The 16,471-nt window shown below is 67.4% G+C and overlaps 1 protein-coding gene across 1 annotated transcript; it reads right to left on the bottom strand.

The window, feature by feature from the left end:
- Positions 1-299: 299 nt before the first annotated feature.
- COL1A1 (collagen type I alpha 1 chain) lies at positions 300-15,379 on the bottom strand. Its single transcript, XM_065039607.1, has 51 exons — positions 15,172-15,379; positions 13,246-13,440; positions 13,058-13,092; positions 12,930-12,965; positions 12,760-12,852; positions 12,610-12,678; positions 12,196-12,240; positions 11,946-11,999; positions 11,706-11,759; positions 11,529-11,582; positions 11,299-11,352; positions 11,151-11,204; positions 11,025-11,069; positions 10,743-10,796; positions 10,599-10,643; positions 10,399-10,452; positions 10,013-10,111; positions 9,883-9,927; positions 9,710-9,808; positions 9,452-9,505; positions 9,255-9,362; positions 8,959-9,012; positions 8,668-8,766; positions 8,362-8,415; positions 8,185-8,283; positions 7,872-7,925; positions 7,655-7,708; positions 7,498-7,551; positions 7,320-7,373; positions 7,118-7,162; positions 6,930-7,028; positions 6,541-6,648; positions 6,104-6,211; positions 5,953-6,006; positions 5,799-5,852; positions 5,595-5,702; positions 5,468-5,521; positions 5,068-5,121; positions 4,702-4,863; positions 4,443-4,550; positions 4,202-4,309; positions 3,962-4,015; positions 3,756-3,863; positions 3,497-3,550; positions 3,282-3,389; positions 3,139-3,192; positions 2,907-3,014; positions 2,545-2,827; positions 2,079-2,269; positions 1,763-2,005; positions 300-1,678 (listed from the first exon to the last, which is right to left on the bottom strand). Exons 1-51 carry the CDS (start codon positions 15,251-15,253, stop codon positions 1,532-1,534), a joined length of 4,362 nt encoding a protein of 1,453 aa, XP_064895679.1. The 5' UTR covers positions 15,254-15,379; the 3' UTR covers positions 300-1,531.
- Between the last annotated feature and the right edge of the window lie 1,092 nt (positions 15,380-16,471).

The following is a 16,471-nucleotide window of genomic DNA, read 5'->3' as shown; positions in this document are numbered from 1 at the left end:
CGCACACCACAAAGTCCCCTTCACCACGGGTTCGCAGGGCTCTTACCCCCCCCCACCAAACCCAGCCCGGCCCTTCTGGCTGGGGGGTGGGTCCCCCCTTCCTTCCTCTCCCCCCAGGGCAGCGGGGGGCTGAGCGGGGAGGAGGAGAAGGGTTGGGGGGGCGGACGGACGGACGGGAGCGCAGACGCGCGGTGGGAGCGGAGCGGGAACAACCGGCACCGGGATGAGGGTCCCGCACCTCCAGGACCCCTCCAGAACCCCCCAGGACCCCCAGAGCCGCCGGCCAAGAGCACCCCAGGTTTGTTGGATCATTTCACATGCTTTATTTCAGCAGTCAGAAAAAATAATAAAACCAGACAATTTCAAATTTCTATAATACACACGGACCGGGTACCGGCCCCGCGGAGCCGCCGGGCTGGGCCCGCAGGGGTTCGCGCCCCCGCGCCGGGTGCGGGGTGGATGGAGGAGGATGATGATGGTGATGGAGGAAAAGCTGCCGGAAGATGAGAGCGGAGCTGAAGATCCACCTGGAAAGCGGTTTGTCCTTTTTCCCTTTCGAGGTCTAGTTTGCTTGGTTCTGCGTTACATTGCTCCGGGCTTTGCGGGACGGGGGGGTTAAATAGCACCTTTAGAACATTCACAATGGAGTTGGGCAGCAAAGAACAGCGGGGGATAGAGGGAAAGTAACACAGATGAGGCTGAGCCGCGTCCTGGGAGGCTGTAGCACCACGCGATCCCGGCTCGGGTGTTGCGGGACCGAAATGAGAGAGAATTCAACAAAATAAAATAACAAATGAGGACAAAGATCCTGGGTAAGAAACCTCAGCGACTCCCGAGAGACCTGAGCGGGGGAGGCAAGGGCAGGTGAACAGAGCGACAAACCGGGGCGGGGGGCGCTGGGAGGACATCAGCACGACATCAGCACCTTCGCTCTGAGCCTGGCAGGACAGTCCCGGCACGGCTGGAAATCTCCAAACGAAGCTAAAACTACTGGAAATGAAACAAGAACAACCCCAAAATTGAAACCACGACCTATAGCCCCGCAGCGGAGCGGGGGGTGAGGTAGCCTTCCGGAGGGGGGGCTGCTCCCGGCGCGGGGCGGCGCTGCCTGCACAAACAGAGCGAGAGTCAGCCGGAGCGGGGCAGAGAACAACAGCAACGGACCCGAACCGAGAGCCGAACACCTTCCCTGCAGCAGGAAATTAACGTGCTAATGAGCTGCAGAAGCGGGGGGTGGCGGGGGCAGGGCCCGGCCGGTGGGCGGGGGGCAAGCAAGCGAACCCACTTCCTGCGGATTTGGTTTGAAAAGTCATTTATTTTTTATTTGGTTTTCCTTTAATGCTTTTTTTGAGGGGGTTTTTATGTTTTTCTTTTACGGAAATGCAAATGGTCTTAGAGATGCTGGATAGAAACCGACACAAATTCAAGTCCATGTGAAATTTTCTCCTTTTTTTTGGCTGTTTTTTGATTTTTTTTATTATTATTATTATTATTATTATTACTCTCTCCTGTTACGCGTGGGGCGTCCAGTTTACAAGAAGCAGACGGGGCCGATGTCGATGCCAAATTCCTGGTCTGGAGCGCCAACGTCCATGGGAGCCAAATCGATGATGGGCAGGCGGGAGGTCTTTGTCGTCTTGTACTCGATAACCGTCTTGCCCCAAGTGCCGGTGTGACTCTGCAGGGGGGTCAGGATCAGCCCGGCCCAGAGCACGCCCCCCCCACGCCCGCGGTGCCCCCCCGCACCCGCCCCAGCCCTCACCGTGCAGCCGTCCTCGGTGACGCCGTAGGTGAAGCGGCTGTTGCCCTCGGCCCGGATCTCGATCTCGTTGGCTCCCTGCAGCAGCAGCGCTTTCTTCAGGTTCCCGCTGTCCTGGTCCATGTAGGCGACGCTGTTCTTGCAGTGGTAGGTGACATTCTGGGACGCCTCGGTGGACATCAGGCGCAGGAAGGTCAGTTGGATGGCGACGTCGGCGGGGTTGGAGCCCTCACCACCGTACTCGAACTGCCGGAGAAGAGGCGTCAGGCACCGCAGAGCTGGTTGTCACCGGTCACCCCCCTTGCTGTCCCCTGCTCACCTGGAAGCCATCGCTCATTGTCTCGCCGAACCAGACGTGCTTCTTCTCCTTGGGGTTCTTGCTGAGGTACCAGTTCTTCTGGGCGATGGTGGCCTGGGTGGGGTAGACGCAGGTCTCGCCCGTCTCCATGTTGCAGTAGACCTTGATGGCGTCCAGGTTGCAGCCCTGGTTGGGGTCGATCCAGTATTCACCTGTGGGGCAGAGGGAGGGGGTCAGGAAGGGGACGGGGCAGTGGGAGGACGGAGGGGAGGAGCGGGTGGGAGGGACAGAGGGCGCAGGGACGGGCGAGCTGGGGGACATGAGGGTGACAGGATGGTGGGTGGAGGCGAAGAGCGGCCGTGAGAGAGGGAGGATGAAGATGGAGGAGAGGAGCAGCTGGGGGGTGGAGGAAGGCTGGAGGTGAGGAGCAGGTGGAGGGGACAGAGGGACGCACTCAGAGCATCCCGCAGGACGCAGGGACACTCACCGCTCTTCCAGTCGCCGTGGCACATCTTGAGGTCGCGGCAGGTGCGGGCGGGGTTCTTGCGGGTGCCCTCAGGGCTGCGGATGTTCTCGATCTGTTGGCTCAGGCTCTTGAGGGTGGTGTCCACCTCCAGGTCCCGGTCGCGCATCACGTTGGCGTCATCGGCTCGGTAGTAGCGGCCGCCATCGTGGGCCTTCTCCTGGGGCGGCTGGGGCAGGAAGCTGAAGTCGAAGCCGCCGCTGGGGGGACCGGGAGGACCGGGGGGGCCGGGCGGGCCGGGGGGACCCTGCGGTAGGAGGAGGACAGTGAGCAGGCGATGAAGGCGGGCAGCTCTGGCAGGTGGTGGCAAAGGGGCTGATACGTACGACGGGGCCAACATCACCGGTGCGACCGCGGGGGCCAGGGGGGCCGATGGGGCCGGGCAGCCCGTTGAGCCCGTCTTTGCCGGCAGCACCAGCGGAGCCAGGAGGACCCTGCGGGAGAGGAGCAGGGGTGACCACAGCCCCCGGGCAGAGCAGCCCGGTGACAGCGGGACACTGGCTGCGCGGGGACCCCCGCGATGCTGCAACCGACCAGGGTGGTGGCTCAGGGACTCACCCGCGGACCAGCAGGACCAGAAGCACCAGAAGGACCTTGTTCACCAGGAGAGCCCTGTGCAAGGCAAGGTACACCTGTCAGCGCCTCGCGCTGCGCCGGGACCTGGGACACGTCCCGCGGCCAATGTCACCCCCAGGACTTACAGGAGGACCAGGTGGGCCCTGGAGACCGGAGAAGCCTCTGTGACCCTTCATGCCTCTGTCACCCTGTTCGCCAGTTTCACCTTTGTCACCACGGGGACCTTGTGGACCCTGGAGGAAGAGGAGGAGGAGGATGCTGAGCAGGGTCCAGGCCAGCTGCTGTCCCCGCACCCACGGGGATGCAGAAGCACCGAGGAGGATGGAGAACGTCAACTCACAGCAGGACCACGAGCTCCAGCAGGACCAGGGGGGCCAGCAGGACCTTGGGGACCCTGGGACAGGAGAGAAGGGGACAGGTCAGAGCATCCTCCACCTTCTGCTGTCCCAGCCCAGGACGGCGTCACCCCGATGTGGCAGGCGCCTGTCTGGTGTCCCGAGGCAGCTCCTCCAGCCGCGGGAGCTGTGCCAGGGGTGGGAGGTGGGCCCGTGCCCCATAACGGCGGGACCCCGGGGGGCACTGGGTACAGTGTTACTTACGGTCTCACCGCGATCTCCGCTCTTGCCAGCAGGACCGACAGGGCCAGGGGCACCGGGGGCACCGGGAGCACCAGGGGGGCCGGCGGGTCCAGTCTCACCACGGTCACCCTGTGAGGAGGAGGAGGAGAAAAAGGATGGAGAAGAGAGTTTGGTGTGGGCAAGGACATCCCCATGTAACCCCCTAGCCCCCTCCCCAGCCCACTCACCTTGGGACCGGCAGCACCATCACGACCAGGGGCACCTTCAGCACCGGGAGCACCCTGGGGAGGAGCAGAGACCCCTCGTTAGGGCGGGCACGGGGAGATGAGGCCCTGGGGGGCACCATCCTGCTCAGCCCAGCGCCGGCCCTGCCAAGCATCGGCTGCAGCATCCGTCGGTGCCACAGGTGGGTGAGTCCTTGACATGGCAAAGCCGAAGTGGGGGGACTTGTGCCCCCCAACACTCACCTCACGTCCAGCTTCACCAGGGGGTCCAGCCAGGCCAGGGGGGCCCATGGGGCCGGGGGGTCCGCGCTCGCCAGGGGAGCCGGAGGGACCTTGCTTGCCAGGTTCACCCTGCGGAGCGGAGAGGCCGGGGGGTGTCACACTGAGCATCCCGCCTGGGGCCGCGGCCGAGGGCATCACATGCATGAGCTGGACCCTGTGCGGGTCCCAGCACCGTCTGTCCCGGCAGCCCCCCGGTACTCACAGAGGGGCCGGGCAGCCCGGGGAAGCCTCTCTCGCCTCTCTGTCCGGGGAGGCCGACGACGCCACGCTGGCCGGCGATACCCTGGGGTCCGGGGGTGCCGGGGGCGCCCTGTGCAGGGGACACGTGGCACCTCAGGGCGGTGTCAGTGACGGGTTCGCCCTCGCTGGAGGGGACAGCCGAGGGGCGCCAGGCTGGGGCAGCACGGTGCTGCCCGGCGCCCCCGGCTCCATGGAGGGCGTCCGACAGGGGGGTGACTTACGATGGGGCCATCAGCGCCGGGAGCGCCCTTCTCACCGGGGGGGCCGGGGGGACCAGCAGGGCCGGGCTCACCAGGGCGGCCAGCGGGGCCAGTTTCACCGCGGGGTCCTTTGCCACCTTCCTTCCCGCTGGGACCGGGGGGGCCGGGGAGGCCGATGTTTCCCTGGGGGGGCAGGCGATGCCGTCAGGCGCAGCCCGGGACCCCCCAGCCGCCAGCTGAAGGGTGGCCAGGGCATCCCCGTGCCAGCGGGGACCAGGCGCACACACGGAGCCAAGCGGATGGTGCCCAGCACCTCCTGTCCTGTGTCCCTGTCACCAGCAGCCATGACCCCCCCCACACCTCCCGCCCCCCTCCCCAGGTACTCACAGAGGGGCCAGGGGGACCAACTCTTCCAGCAGCACCAGGGAAACCAGTAGCACCCTGGAAGGGAGAGAAACTGGAGTTACTGGGGCTGTGTCCAGGTGTCGCTGCCGCAGAGCGGGGCCTGGGACAGTTCCCTGGCTCGGGGCTACTGTGGGGAGCCCCAGAGCTGGTAGCCAGGGGGCAAGTGTCCATCCGGGGGGAGACGGGGCCGGTTTGGGGGTATAAAGGCACCCCCGCTTCTCTCAGCTCCATCCACCCCAGGTTGGGGGCTGGGGGGGCTGCGGCTCCCTCTGTCCCATGGTGTTGTGGGGATGGAGCAAAACACAGCAGGGACTTAGGCCACCTCGGGGTGTTTGTGTCGGGGGGATCCCACACCCCCTCCCCACCATGGCGTGGTACTTACAGGAGGTCCAGCACTGCCACGAGCACCTTTGGGACCAGGAGCACCAACAGCACCCTGAGGAGGAGCAGAGGGGTGAGCTGTGCCATGGGGCTGCACCCCTGCGCTTGGGAGTGGGGGCGTAACTTACAGCAGGGCCAGGAGCGCCAGTGGGGCCGGCAGGGCCGGGGGGGCCGGCGTCACCTTTGGCTCCAGCATCACCAGGTTCACCTTTAGCACCAGGCTGGCCGTCGGCACCCTGCGGGGGGGATCAGCATCACCGGGGGGCTCAGTGTCGCCCCACGGGGCAGGATCGGGCCCCTGCAGCAGAGGGGAGTGAGGCCATTGCACTTACGGGGGGGCCAGCAAATCCAGCAGGACCAGGAGGGCCGGGCTCGCCGCGGTCACCCTGGGAGGGACAGCAAAAACCGTGTCACCCAGGCCGGGGACATCAGTGAAGGGATGGTCACCCACGGCAGGGCCACTGGCAGGGCTGGGGGGACACTTACAGGAGCACCACGGGCACCAGTGGGACCAGCAGGACCGGGGGGACCAGCTTCACCCTGGAAAAGGGGAGGGAAGTCAAAGGAGGTGAAGGCTGGGGGGAGGAGGTGGCGGCAGGCACCTGGGCACACCTTCCCGGGCACGGGGTGGCCCTACCTTGTCACCAGGAGCACCGGCGGGGCCGGGGGGGCCGATGGGGCCCGTCAGACCACGGAGACCGTCTTTGCCAGGAGCGCCGTCAGCACCTTTGGGACCAGGGTCGCCCTGGGTGAGAAAGATGATGGTGGGTTACCGGGGGAGGTCCCTGCCAGGGGTTCACCCCCCAAGGCTCCCCTGGTTCTTCACCCCCCAGGAGGGGCTGGGACCATCCTCCTCCTCCTCCCGGGCTGGGGGGCAGAGCTGGGCTCAGCTCGTGCACAGGGACTGTCCCCAAGGGCCACACTGCTGGGGACAGAGGTGGCACAGGGCATCCCTTCCCAGGGGGGCTGCTGCCCCGCCTTGGCTTACAGGAGCACATCCAGCTCCGAGGGGACGATGTGGGGAGACGGGGGGGGCCAGGAGCAGAGCAGCGTCAGGATTTTGGGGACACGCACTCTGTCACCCTTGGCGCCTGGCAGGCCGGCAGCACCGCGTTCTCCGGGCATTCCCTGCAGACCGGGGGGACCCTGACCCCCGGGGGCACCGGGAGCACCAGCATCGCCCTGGGCAGGAGAGACACAGAAAATGGTTGTTAGTGAAGCCATGTGTCCCCGTCACAGCACCGTCCCCATTACAGAAACGTCCCCGTCACAGCCACATCCCCATCACAGCACCGTCCCCGTCACAGAAACATCCCTCCCCCTTCACCGCCGCCAGGAGCCGATCCCCTGGGACGTGCCCCAGCCAAAGGGGTGAAGCCAAACCCACCCCCCCCACCGTTTACATCCTCCCCTCCAGAGCCCTGTCTGGGTACAGTCCCCGTCACCTGGACCCAGACACCCACCTTAGCACCATCGTTACCGGGAGCACCGTTAGCACCACGAGGACCTTGGGGACCGGGGGGGCCTTGGACGCCGCGTTCACCGGGGAAACCTCTCTCGCCCTGGAGGGGGCAGGGAAGCCGAGGCCGTCAGGGGGGTGGGGGCTACGAGGGGCCAGAACCAGCTGGGCATCAAATGGGGGTCAACTTACTCTGGCACCGGCGGGACCGGGGGCACCGGCGTCTCCGGGGACACCCTGCAGGAGGGGGGTGCAGAGTCAGCGCGGGAGGGCAGGGGGTCCCCAGCGCCTCGGGGTGCACAGGGATCACCCCAATAGCCCCAGCCCGGCTGGGAGGCGGGTGATGAGGAGGGACAGGGACAGTCCCGCACTGTGGTCACACCCCCACACTCACCTGCTCGCCGGGCTTGCCAGCCTCGCCGGGGGGGCCAGCGGGGCCCGGCAGACCCTGGGGGAAGAACAGGAGCCATGAGGCACAACAGAGGCAGGTGACCAAAGGGGACGAGGACAGGGGCGATGTCACCCCCACCTGGGCGGGTTTGTCCCCTCGCAAGGGAAGGGACGTCCCTCACCTGGAAGCCGGGAGCACCAGCGGGACCTTGTTCACCTCTTTCTCCAGCGGGACCCTAGGGGAGAGGGGATGAGTGTGGGGGGTCGCAGGGGGCTCCCGAGCCCCCTCTCCGGTGGCCGCGCATGGCCGTGGGTGGCCGCGGGCTCGCTGATACTCACGGTTGGGCCGGGGGGACCTTGGGCTCCAGCTTCACCGTCTTTGCCAGCGGGACCCTGCAGGGGGGCACAAGGGGAGGGACTCAGCGCCAGCCGCAGCCGGCACTGCCCCCGAGCGGGGCTGCAGCATCTTCCGAGGGACAGAGACACCGCGGCCCTGTCACCTCCCTGCTGTCCCCGCCCCAGCCCCACGCAGGGGTCCTGCCGGGGGGGTACTCACCACAGCGCCGGGGGGACCGGGGGCTCCTCTCTCACCGGGTTTGCCGGGCTCGCCCTGGAAACAGCAGAGAGAGTGAGACCAGAACGGGACTGTGACATTGATGGGACCGTGACTCTGACACCGACGGGACGGTGACACCGACGGGCAGGAGCCCGCAGGCTCAGACGGGTCGGGGGAGGCGTCCCTGAGCCGCCCCCTCGGGTCCCTGCGCCACGGGAGCCACATCCCACTCGCAGCCACCTTCCCGGGTGGTGGCAGCGGCCGGTGGGGCACCACCCCCACCTCCCCCACAGGCAGCGTCCCCCGCACTCACCGCAGCACCTTTGGGACCGGGGAAACCCATCACACCAGCCTGGCCTCTGGCTCCGGGGGGGCCGGGGGGACCGGGGCGACCATCTTGACCAGCGGGACCCTGTCACGGGGGAGCAAGTTCCCGTTAGCAGCGCCCATGGCAAGCGGGGGGAAACGGGACATCGGCGGGGCCACTTACCGGGGGACCAGTCTTGCCGTCGGGACCGGGGCTGCCGGGGCTTCCAGTCAGACCCTGCAAGGGAGCGGGGCAGGTTTAGGGGGATTCAGGGGGCGCCGGGGGGGTTCAGGAGCTCAGCACTCCCAGAGATGCTCCTGCATCCCCGAAAGCGGCTCCTCCCCTGGCACGGGGCGCGGCAGCCGCTGTCTGTCTGTCCCTGGAGCCGCTGTCTGGCCCTGGAGCGGGGCCACCAGCGCGGTGGCCGTGCCAGCGTCTCGCGCACCTTGCTGCCACCCCAGCCAGTGTGTCCCGTGTCCCCGCGCTCACCTTGGCACCGGGGAGGCCGGGTTCTCCGGGGCGTCCGGCTTCACCGGGGGATCCTTTGGGGCCGACGGGGCCGGGGGAGCCGCGCTCGCCGGGGGGACCCTGGGTGGCGGGGACAGAGGTCACCCCGGCTGCAGGACGTTCTGCAGCCGCGTTGCCGGAGGTGGCGGCAGCACAGAGCCAGTTCCGCCACCGCGTGGGCATGGGTGACGAACGCATGGTGTCCCCACTGCGCCGCCGGGGACACAGCTTTCCTGTTTCTCACCCAAACAGGAGGGAGACGCGGGCACCCACCTTGGGACCGGCGATGCCATCAGCACCGGGGAAACCACGGCTGCCGGGAGCACCCTGTGGGGGACAGGAGAGGGGTCAGTGTGGGGACACGAGTGACCTCGGGGGTGATGGGGTGGGATGTGCCACTGTGGGACCCGGCCACCGGTGGGAGCAGCCTGGTGTCCCTGCTGAGACGCTCCACCGGGGATGTCGCCGCTGCGGGGCCCGTTCTGGAGCACCCGTGAGTCTCAGCCGCTGCTCGCTGGGAGGAGGACAGGGATGGGACAGGGACAGGGACATGGCGGGGGGGCACTCACCCGTTCGCCGGCGGGGCCGGGCAGCCCCGCGGGGCCGGGCTCACCGCGAGCTCCTCTCTTTCCTTCCTCGCCAGCGGGGCCGGGGGGACCTTGGACACCAGCGGGACCCTGGGGGGGGCGCGGGGAATGAGCACCCGGGGGGGTACGGCAGCCAGGAGGGGCCGAGCCCCCAGGGAGGCGGGGGGGGAGTCACTTACAGGTTCGCCTTTGGCACCAGTGTCGCCTTTGTTGCCGGGAGCACCGGGCTCACCCTGGGGAAAGGAGAACGTTTACCAGCAGAGCGATGGGCACAGGGAGCCCCGACCGCATCCCACCGCGGGGGGGACCCTCAGCCCCCAGCACCATCCCGTGCCTGCGGGAGGGACACCAGAGGGGACACCTCTGGGACAGCAGCTCGCAGGAGCAGAACGGACCCGGCCCCGGGAGGAGCGGGGTGGGGGTCCGGGGATACTCACAGCGTTACCCTTGGGGCCGGGGGCGCCGCTGGGACCCTGGGGGCCAGAGGGGCCGCGGGCACCGGGGAAGCCGGGAGCACCAGCGATGCCAGGAGCGCCCTAGAAGAGGCAGAGGAGGCAGTGAGGGAGCAGCACGGACCTTCATCCCAGAGCCGGGGGGCAGGGACACTCACAGTTGCGCCCTTGGCACCAGGTTGACCGTCAGCACCGGGGTTGCCCTGCGGAGAGAGGAGGAGGAGGAGGGTTACGCGGGGCCAGCAGCACGTGAGGCCGAAGGGCAAGGAGCTGTCAGATGGCACTTACAGCAGGACCAGCAGCGCCGGCAGGGCCGGGGGGGCCGGGCTCGCCGCGAGCACCCTGGGGACCTTCACTGCCACGAGCACCCTGGGGACCAGTCTCGCCCTGGGGAGGAAGAGGAGGGAGGAAGAACCGTGAGCGCGAGTCCGCCCTGAACCCCCGAGGGGCTGATTCCGCGCCCGGTGGCACAGCCGGGGGACATGGACCGGGTCCGGCCCGGCGGGGGCGCCCGCTGTCCCGCCAACACCGGGCCCGTGGCGCGGCGAGGTTCTTCAGGTTTGGGCCACGTGGGGAACCCACCCGAGACTCGGTCCGTCCTCCCCACCACTCCACGCGCCCAGTTCCCACCAGTTTCTCCCAGCTCAAGAGGCGCCACCCAGGGTGGGACCTACCTTGGCACCAGCAGCACCGGGGAAGCCGGGGGGACCAGCGGGGCCGGTGGGACCCTGGGTGGGAGACAGGACACGTGTTGGGGGGACCCCACCTCACAGGTGGTGCCGGGGGTTTCCGGCCCCGGTGGAGCTCAAGGGGATGTCACCAGGAGGAGCTGGAGCTGGCGCCGGTGTCACCCGGTGGGTCGGGGGTTACTTACGGGGGGACCAGCAGCACCGGGAGCACCGTCATTACCGCGAGCGCCCTGCAGGGGGGGAGGCACCCGTTAGCGGTGCCCATGGCAGCAGAGGAGCCCCCAGCACCCCGGGCAGGGGGCCCGTCCCTGCCCAATCCAGGTACTCACAGCAGGGCCGGAGGGACCGGGACGGCCTCTCTCACCGGGAAGACCACGAGGACCCTGGTGGGAGAAGAGGACACGTTTTTGTCACCAAGAGAGACAGTTTACCCTTTTGGGGCCTGCTCCCACCCATGTGCCCCCCACCCCCCCAGTCCATCCTGCAGTGATGTTTCCAATGGGTGGAACCCCTGTCCCCATCCCTGGGAACACCCCAAGGACGAGCTGTTTCTCCAGCACATCTGGTCCCCCATCCCGTTCGCTGGCCGCAGCCGGACCCCGCTCACTCACCATCTGCCCGGGGGCTCCGTTCTCGCCGGGGCTGCCGGGCTCGCCCTACGAGAAAGGACAAGGTTGGGGTGCTGCAGGGGGGCAGCGGTGGCGTTACGGGGACAGGGTGACACTGCTGCTCCTCACCTTGGGGCCAGCGGGACCTGGCTCACCCTTGGCACCGTCCAGACCGCTGAAACCCTGCGGAAAAGGCGGGGGGTGGGGAGTCAGGGGGGGACCCGCACCGAGGTTGGGCTCCCCGCTCCCCCCAGTCTTGCAGGCGGGGGGGACTCACCCTGTGACCCTTCATGCCTGGCAGACCAGCAGTTCCGGGGAGACCCCGCGCACCCTAGGAGAGAAGCGGGGGTGACGGGGACGCTCGGGGTCTGTCCCTGCAGCCCTGTCCCCAGGGGGGCAGACAGCTGGTGTCACGTTCTCACTTTGCCACCAGGCAGGGCACGGTGGGGGTGTCGGCGTCCCCTCCTGCGCCTCCCCGGGGAGGGGACCCCAGCAGGACCATCTCACCTGGGGGCCGGGGGGGCCGCGCTCTCCGGGACGGCCGGGTTTTCCAGCTTCACCCTAAGGAGAGGGACCCTGCGTTGGTGGCACGTCCCCAGGCCAGGTGGCTCCTGCTCACCTCGGGGGCTGCCAGGGCCACCAACCCCCAAACTCGGGGGGGGACCCTATCCTGAGGCCACTTACATCATCTCCATTCTTGCCAGGGGGGCCGGCGGGACCACGGGGACCCATGGGACCCTAGGAGAGATGCAGGGTGGGGTGAGGGTGCTGTCCCCTGTCACCGGGCTGGGCAGTGCCGGCCCGGCAGCCCTGTCCCGCGGCTCCCAGCACAGGGACAGTGTGGCCATGGCCAGCGCTGGGAGCAGGTGGCCTTGTCCCCAGCCCCGCAGGGTGCCAGGCTGGAGGGGAGATGACAGGACTCACAGAAGCACCAGGTTCTCCGGGTTCACCAGGGGGACCTTGGAAACCTTGAGGACCCTGCAGGCCAGTGGGAAAAAAGAAACAAATAAAGGAAAAAATGGGTTAGAAATTGAGAAGATTGGGCCTGAAGACCCTGGTGGCAGCACAAGGACACGCGTTCCCACGTGTTTTGATGGCCATTGGGAGGGGTGGGACGTCCTGTCCTGTCCCACCCGTGGGGCTGCGTGTCCCCAGAAGGTGGAGGGACACTCACCGGGGCGCCAGGGGGGCCGGGGAGACCACGGGGACCAGCTGGGCCCTGGAAGAACAGAGAGTGGTGATGAGCGGCTGCCATGTCACCCTGTCCCAATTGCCACCCCGTCCCTGTCCCCATCACCACTCATTCCCTGTCCCTCTTGTCATCCCATCTTCATCCACACTGCTACACCATTGCCACCCCCTCATCACCCCATCCTTGTCCCCATCACCACCCCATCCCTGTCCCCATCACCACACCATCTCTGTCCCCAGTGCCACCCAACCCCCTGTCCCCATCACTTCCAGGACCAATTCCTCTCATCCCTCCCACCTCAGCACCGCTGGCACGGGATGCGCTCCCAGCCCCTCGCCTAGTTCACACCCCCATCCCCGCCGTGCCCCCGCGGGTCCCGTGTCCCCTGGCGCTCACCATGGGGCCGGGCACGGCCATGCCGCCGGCTTTCTCGTCATAGCCATAAGACATTTGAGGAGCGAAGTTCTGCAGCGGGAGGGAGAGCGGGGTGAGGGGGCGCAGATACCCCTGTGGGGTCTGCACCGCCAGGGACCCCGCCATACTCACTCCGCCAAGGCCTGGGGGTCCTGGAGGGCCTGGGGGTCCCGGGAGGCCAGGCTGTCCAGGGATGCCATCTCTGCCGGGGGGGCCGGGCAGTCCCTGCGGGAGGAAGGGGAGGGTGAGCCCAGCGGGACGGGGGTCCCGGCACAGAGGGGGCTCTGTGGGGCGATACTCACCCTGTCTCCTTTGGGGCCAGGGTCTCCCTTAGGGCCCTGTTGGGGAGAGACGAGATGGGTGGTTAGGAAAGGGGTTCAGCACAGACAGGTGGGTGTGTGGCGGGGTTCGGGTGGTGGGGAGCCCTCACCTCCACTCCAGCGCTCTCTGGGTACACAGGGGAGGCTGCGGGAGGAAGGACGAGCGTTGAGAGGAGCCCAGTGTGACCCGGCCCCCCACCCTGCACCCCAACCCCCGGAGGATGCTGAGCTGGGGCAGGGCCCGGCCCCGCTGCACCCCCGGACCCCCCGCTGCCATGGGACGGGGTGGCCACGGTACCGTCGGTGTCGGGGCAGATGGGGCAGCACTCTCCGAAGGGGATCTCGGCGTTGGGGCAGTCCGAGGTGTCCTCGCAGATCACCTCGTCGCAGAGGATGTTGCCACTGTCGCAGACGCAGATCTGGCAGGCTTCTGGTTTCCACACATCCTTGTCGTTGTACGTCAGTCCATCCTGCACGCAGCTCCCAGTTTGGACTGGGAGAGACGGGGCAGGGCAGGGGGAGCGTGAGGGTGGGGGGCACGGCAGCGGCCTCCCGCACGGCCCTGCTCCCGCTCTCGCCCTCCATCCCCCCTCGCGCCTGCAGCGCTTCTCCCTTCATCTGTTTCTCATCAACCCATCGCGGTGACACAGGAAAGGCACCACAATAAACTTCCCACATTCGCTGGAATTTAAACAAAAACCTCCAGCCAATTGCTCCGTCCCCGGCGGACGGGCCAAGGCAAATACCCCCGCGGCGGGCAGGGGGCGGCACGGGGTCCCCGTCTGCAGGGGACGGACGGGACGGGCCGGGATGGGACGGAACGGGATGGGGTCGGATGGGGCGGGATGGGGTGGGGGGATCGCAGGGCGGGTTGGCCCCATGTCTGGGCTGAAATTGGATCCAGGCGGCTGCGGCCGCGCTGGCTCGGACCAGATGGGGAATGAGGCCGGGCCGGGGGGGGCGAGGGGCTGGGGGGGCGGGGGCAGCGCGCCAGGGCCGGGGCTGCCCCGCGGTGGGGAGGGTCGGGGGGCACGGGGCTGTCCCGCGGTGGGGAGGGTCGGGGGGCACGGGGCTGTCCCGCGGTGGGGAGGGTCGGGGGGCACGGGGCTGTCCCGGCCCACGGCCCCGGTGCGGCGAGAGCAAAGAAAGTCAAAATGCAGAACGTAAAATGCAGAATGTAGAGTGTAAAATGTAAAACGCAGAATGTAAAATGTAAAATGCAGAATGTAAAATGGGTTTTGTCAAAAGGCAAAATGCAGAACGCAAAATGGAAAAAAAAAAAAGGCACAAAAAATGTCTCCCCCAAATGACAAAATTGGGCAAAATGCGAATGGCACCCCAGGCCTGGCTCCGTCCCAGGGTCCCCGTGTCCCCAGACCGGCAGGTGGCAGCGGAGCGGCGCAGGGGAGACCCGGGGGGACCCGGGGGGACCCGGGGGGCCTGTGACCCCGGCCGTGCCCCGGCCCCGAGCGCCCGGCCCCGCCGCAGCCTCTCGGGGGCCATGGGACGCGTCCCCTGGCCCCGTCCCTGTCCCTGTCCCTGTCCCTGTCCCTGTCCCTGTCCCTGTCCCTGTCCCCCGTCCCGTCCCGTCCCCCCCGGCCCCGCCGTTCCCGGCCGCCGCCGTTTCCCTGATGAATCATCCGAGACTTCTCTAATTCTTTCCTGATGGCTTCTGCAGATCCCGGGGCCGGGCCCCCCCGCCCTGCGCTCCCCCCTGGCCGCTCTCCCGCGCTCTTTCCCCCCTTTCCCTCCTCCTCCTCCTCCCGGCTCCCCCGGCCCCTCTGCCCGTCCCTCCCGCTCCTGGCAGGGCGCCCCGAGCGCGCCAGCGCGGCCCCTCGAGCCCTTCGCCCCCAGCCCCAGATACCCCAGCTCACTTTTTCCACCTTTCCCCCCGCCCCTTTCTTTTTTGCTCCTAATTTCACCAACTTTTTTCTTCTTCTCCAGACGCCGTGCACCCCCTGACCCTTCCCCAGCCCCCCCGACCCTTCCCCAGCCCCACAGCCGCCGCACCGGGCACTGAAGATGCCACCGGACCCCGCATCCCACCCACCATCCTGCACCCACCCGCCGTCCTGCACCCACCCACTGTTCTGCACCCACCCGCCGTCCTGCATCCATCCGCTGCCCCACATCACACCCGCTGCCCCACATCCCACCCGCCACCGCGTCCCACCCGCCACCGCGTCCCAGCCACGGCAAGGCCAGCACGGCGCCGGCTACTCACTGTCTTCTTCTCCTTGCCCACGGGTGAGTAGCACAGTCGCTGCTATCAACAGCAGTAACCGAGAATCCACAAAGCTGAACATGTCTAAATATTAGACATGTAGACTCTTTGGGTCTCTTTTGTTCTTAGGTCGGGGTCATACGGGGCCGATCGACTCTGGAGCTCCAAACCCAGACCCCAGCAGAAACTTCCTACTGCCCTTGCCCGTCCCTCGCCGCCCTTATATACGGTGCAGCGGCGGGGAGAGGTGGGACCCGCCACGACCGGGGAATTTTGGACGGCCCCTCGGCCAATCAGCTGCACCCAGCAAGTCGGGGGGCTCCCCTCGCACCCCCCCGTCCGTCTATGCACACGCATACACAGACATGCACACGCGTGTCGTCCCGCAGTGGGGCTGGGAGCGGCAGCTGTGGGGCGGGTGGGAAGGGGATGCGGGGTGGGTGGGATACGGGTTTGGGAGGTTTGGGGGGGCTCTGGGGGCAGGTTGGGGGGCTCTGGGGAGGTTTTTCACATCCTGAGTTGTTTGGGGTCTGGATGTGCCTGGGCGGTGAAGATGTGGCACGTGGCACCTTGGGGACCCCAGTGGCACACGACGCCGGGAGCCACACGACGCCGGGAGCCGTGCCGGGGGTCGGGGGGGCTGCAAACACCTGTTCCCTCCAGCGACGCCCCCGCCACAGCACCCACACCGGGGTCCCCAACACCCCCTGTCCCCTGAGAACCAAACCCCCACACGGTGCAAAGGCCGAGGGCATAAGCACCCAGAGCATCCCTTGGATGAGGATCCCCCCGTGGGACCCCGACCCACAGACGCCCCCAAAACACCACCAGAAGCCACTGGCTTTTTTTCTTTCCCCCTCTTTCCATGTCCTTCCCTCCCCCCGCCGCGCTCCCCGCCCGCCCTGGCGCGCCTCCACCGCCCTTTCCACACTGGAGGAGCCACGTTGGTTGGAAAAAGCAAAGGCTCGTTGACAATAATCCACAATCTACTGTGCAATTTGGGGAGGGTGTAATTACACGCCAAAAAAATACATGTATTGACCAGGGCCGGGGTGGCCGCCTGGAGCTCAGGGCCGGGGGACCGAGCCCTGCAGGGGATGTGGCACTCAGGGGCTCCCCCTCTTCTATGAGGTGACTTTTTTTTAGGGGAGGGGGAGGAAAGGGCCAACCCCCACCTGGCGCCTCCGTTCCCCCTCCCGCCATGTGGATGGCTTGCAGGGCACTGGGAGCACTGGGAGCACTGGGAGCACTGGGGGCACTGGGGGCACTGGGAGCACTGGGGGCACTGGGGGCACTGGGA

Source organism: Columba livia, chromosome 23, assembly GCF_036013475.1.
Source record: "Columba livia isolate bColLiv1 breed racing homer chromosome 23, bColLiv1.pat.W.v2, whole genome shotgun sequence".
Taxonomy (NCBI): Eukaryota; Metazoa; Chordata; class Aves; order Columbiformes; family Columbidae; genus Columba; species Columba livia.
Note: the sequence above shows the minus strand (reverse complement) of the source record. Positions and strands in the feature narration are given on the sequence as shown.

Excerpts from the sequence above, each read along its gene's own strand:
- COL1A1 (XM_065039607.1), bottom strand. The coding sequence starts at position 15,253 with ATGTTCAGCTTTGTGGATTCTCGGTTACTGCTGTTGATAGCAGCGACT. Across the intron at positions 10,644-10,742 it reads CCGGTCCCTCCGGCCCTGCT|GGCGCTCGCGGTAATGACGG; the intron begins GTGAGTACCTGG and ends CCCCCCCTGCAG. Across the intron at positions 7,709-7,871 it reads CCGGTCCCCCCGGCGCTGTG|GGTCCCGCTGGCAAAGACGG; the intron begins GTGAGTACCCCC and ends GCCCCCCTGCAG.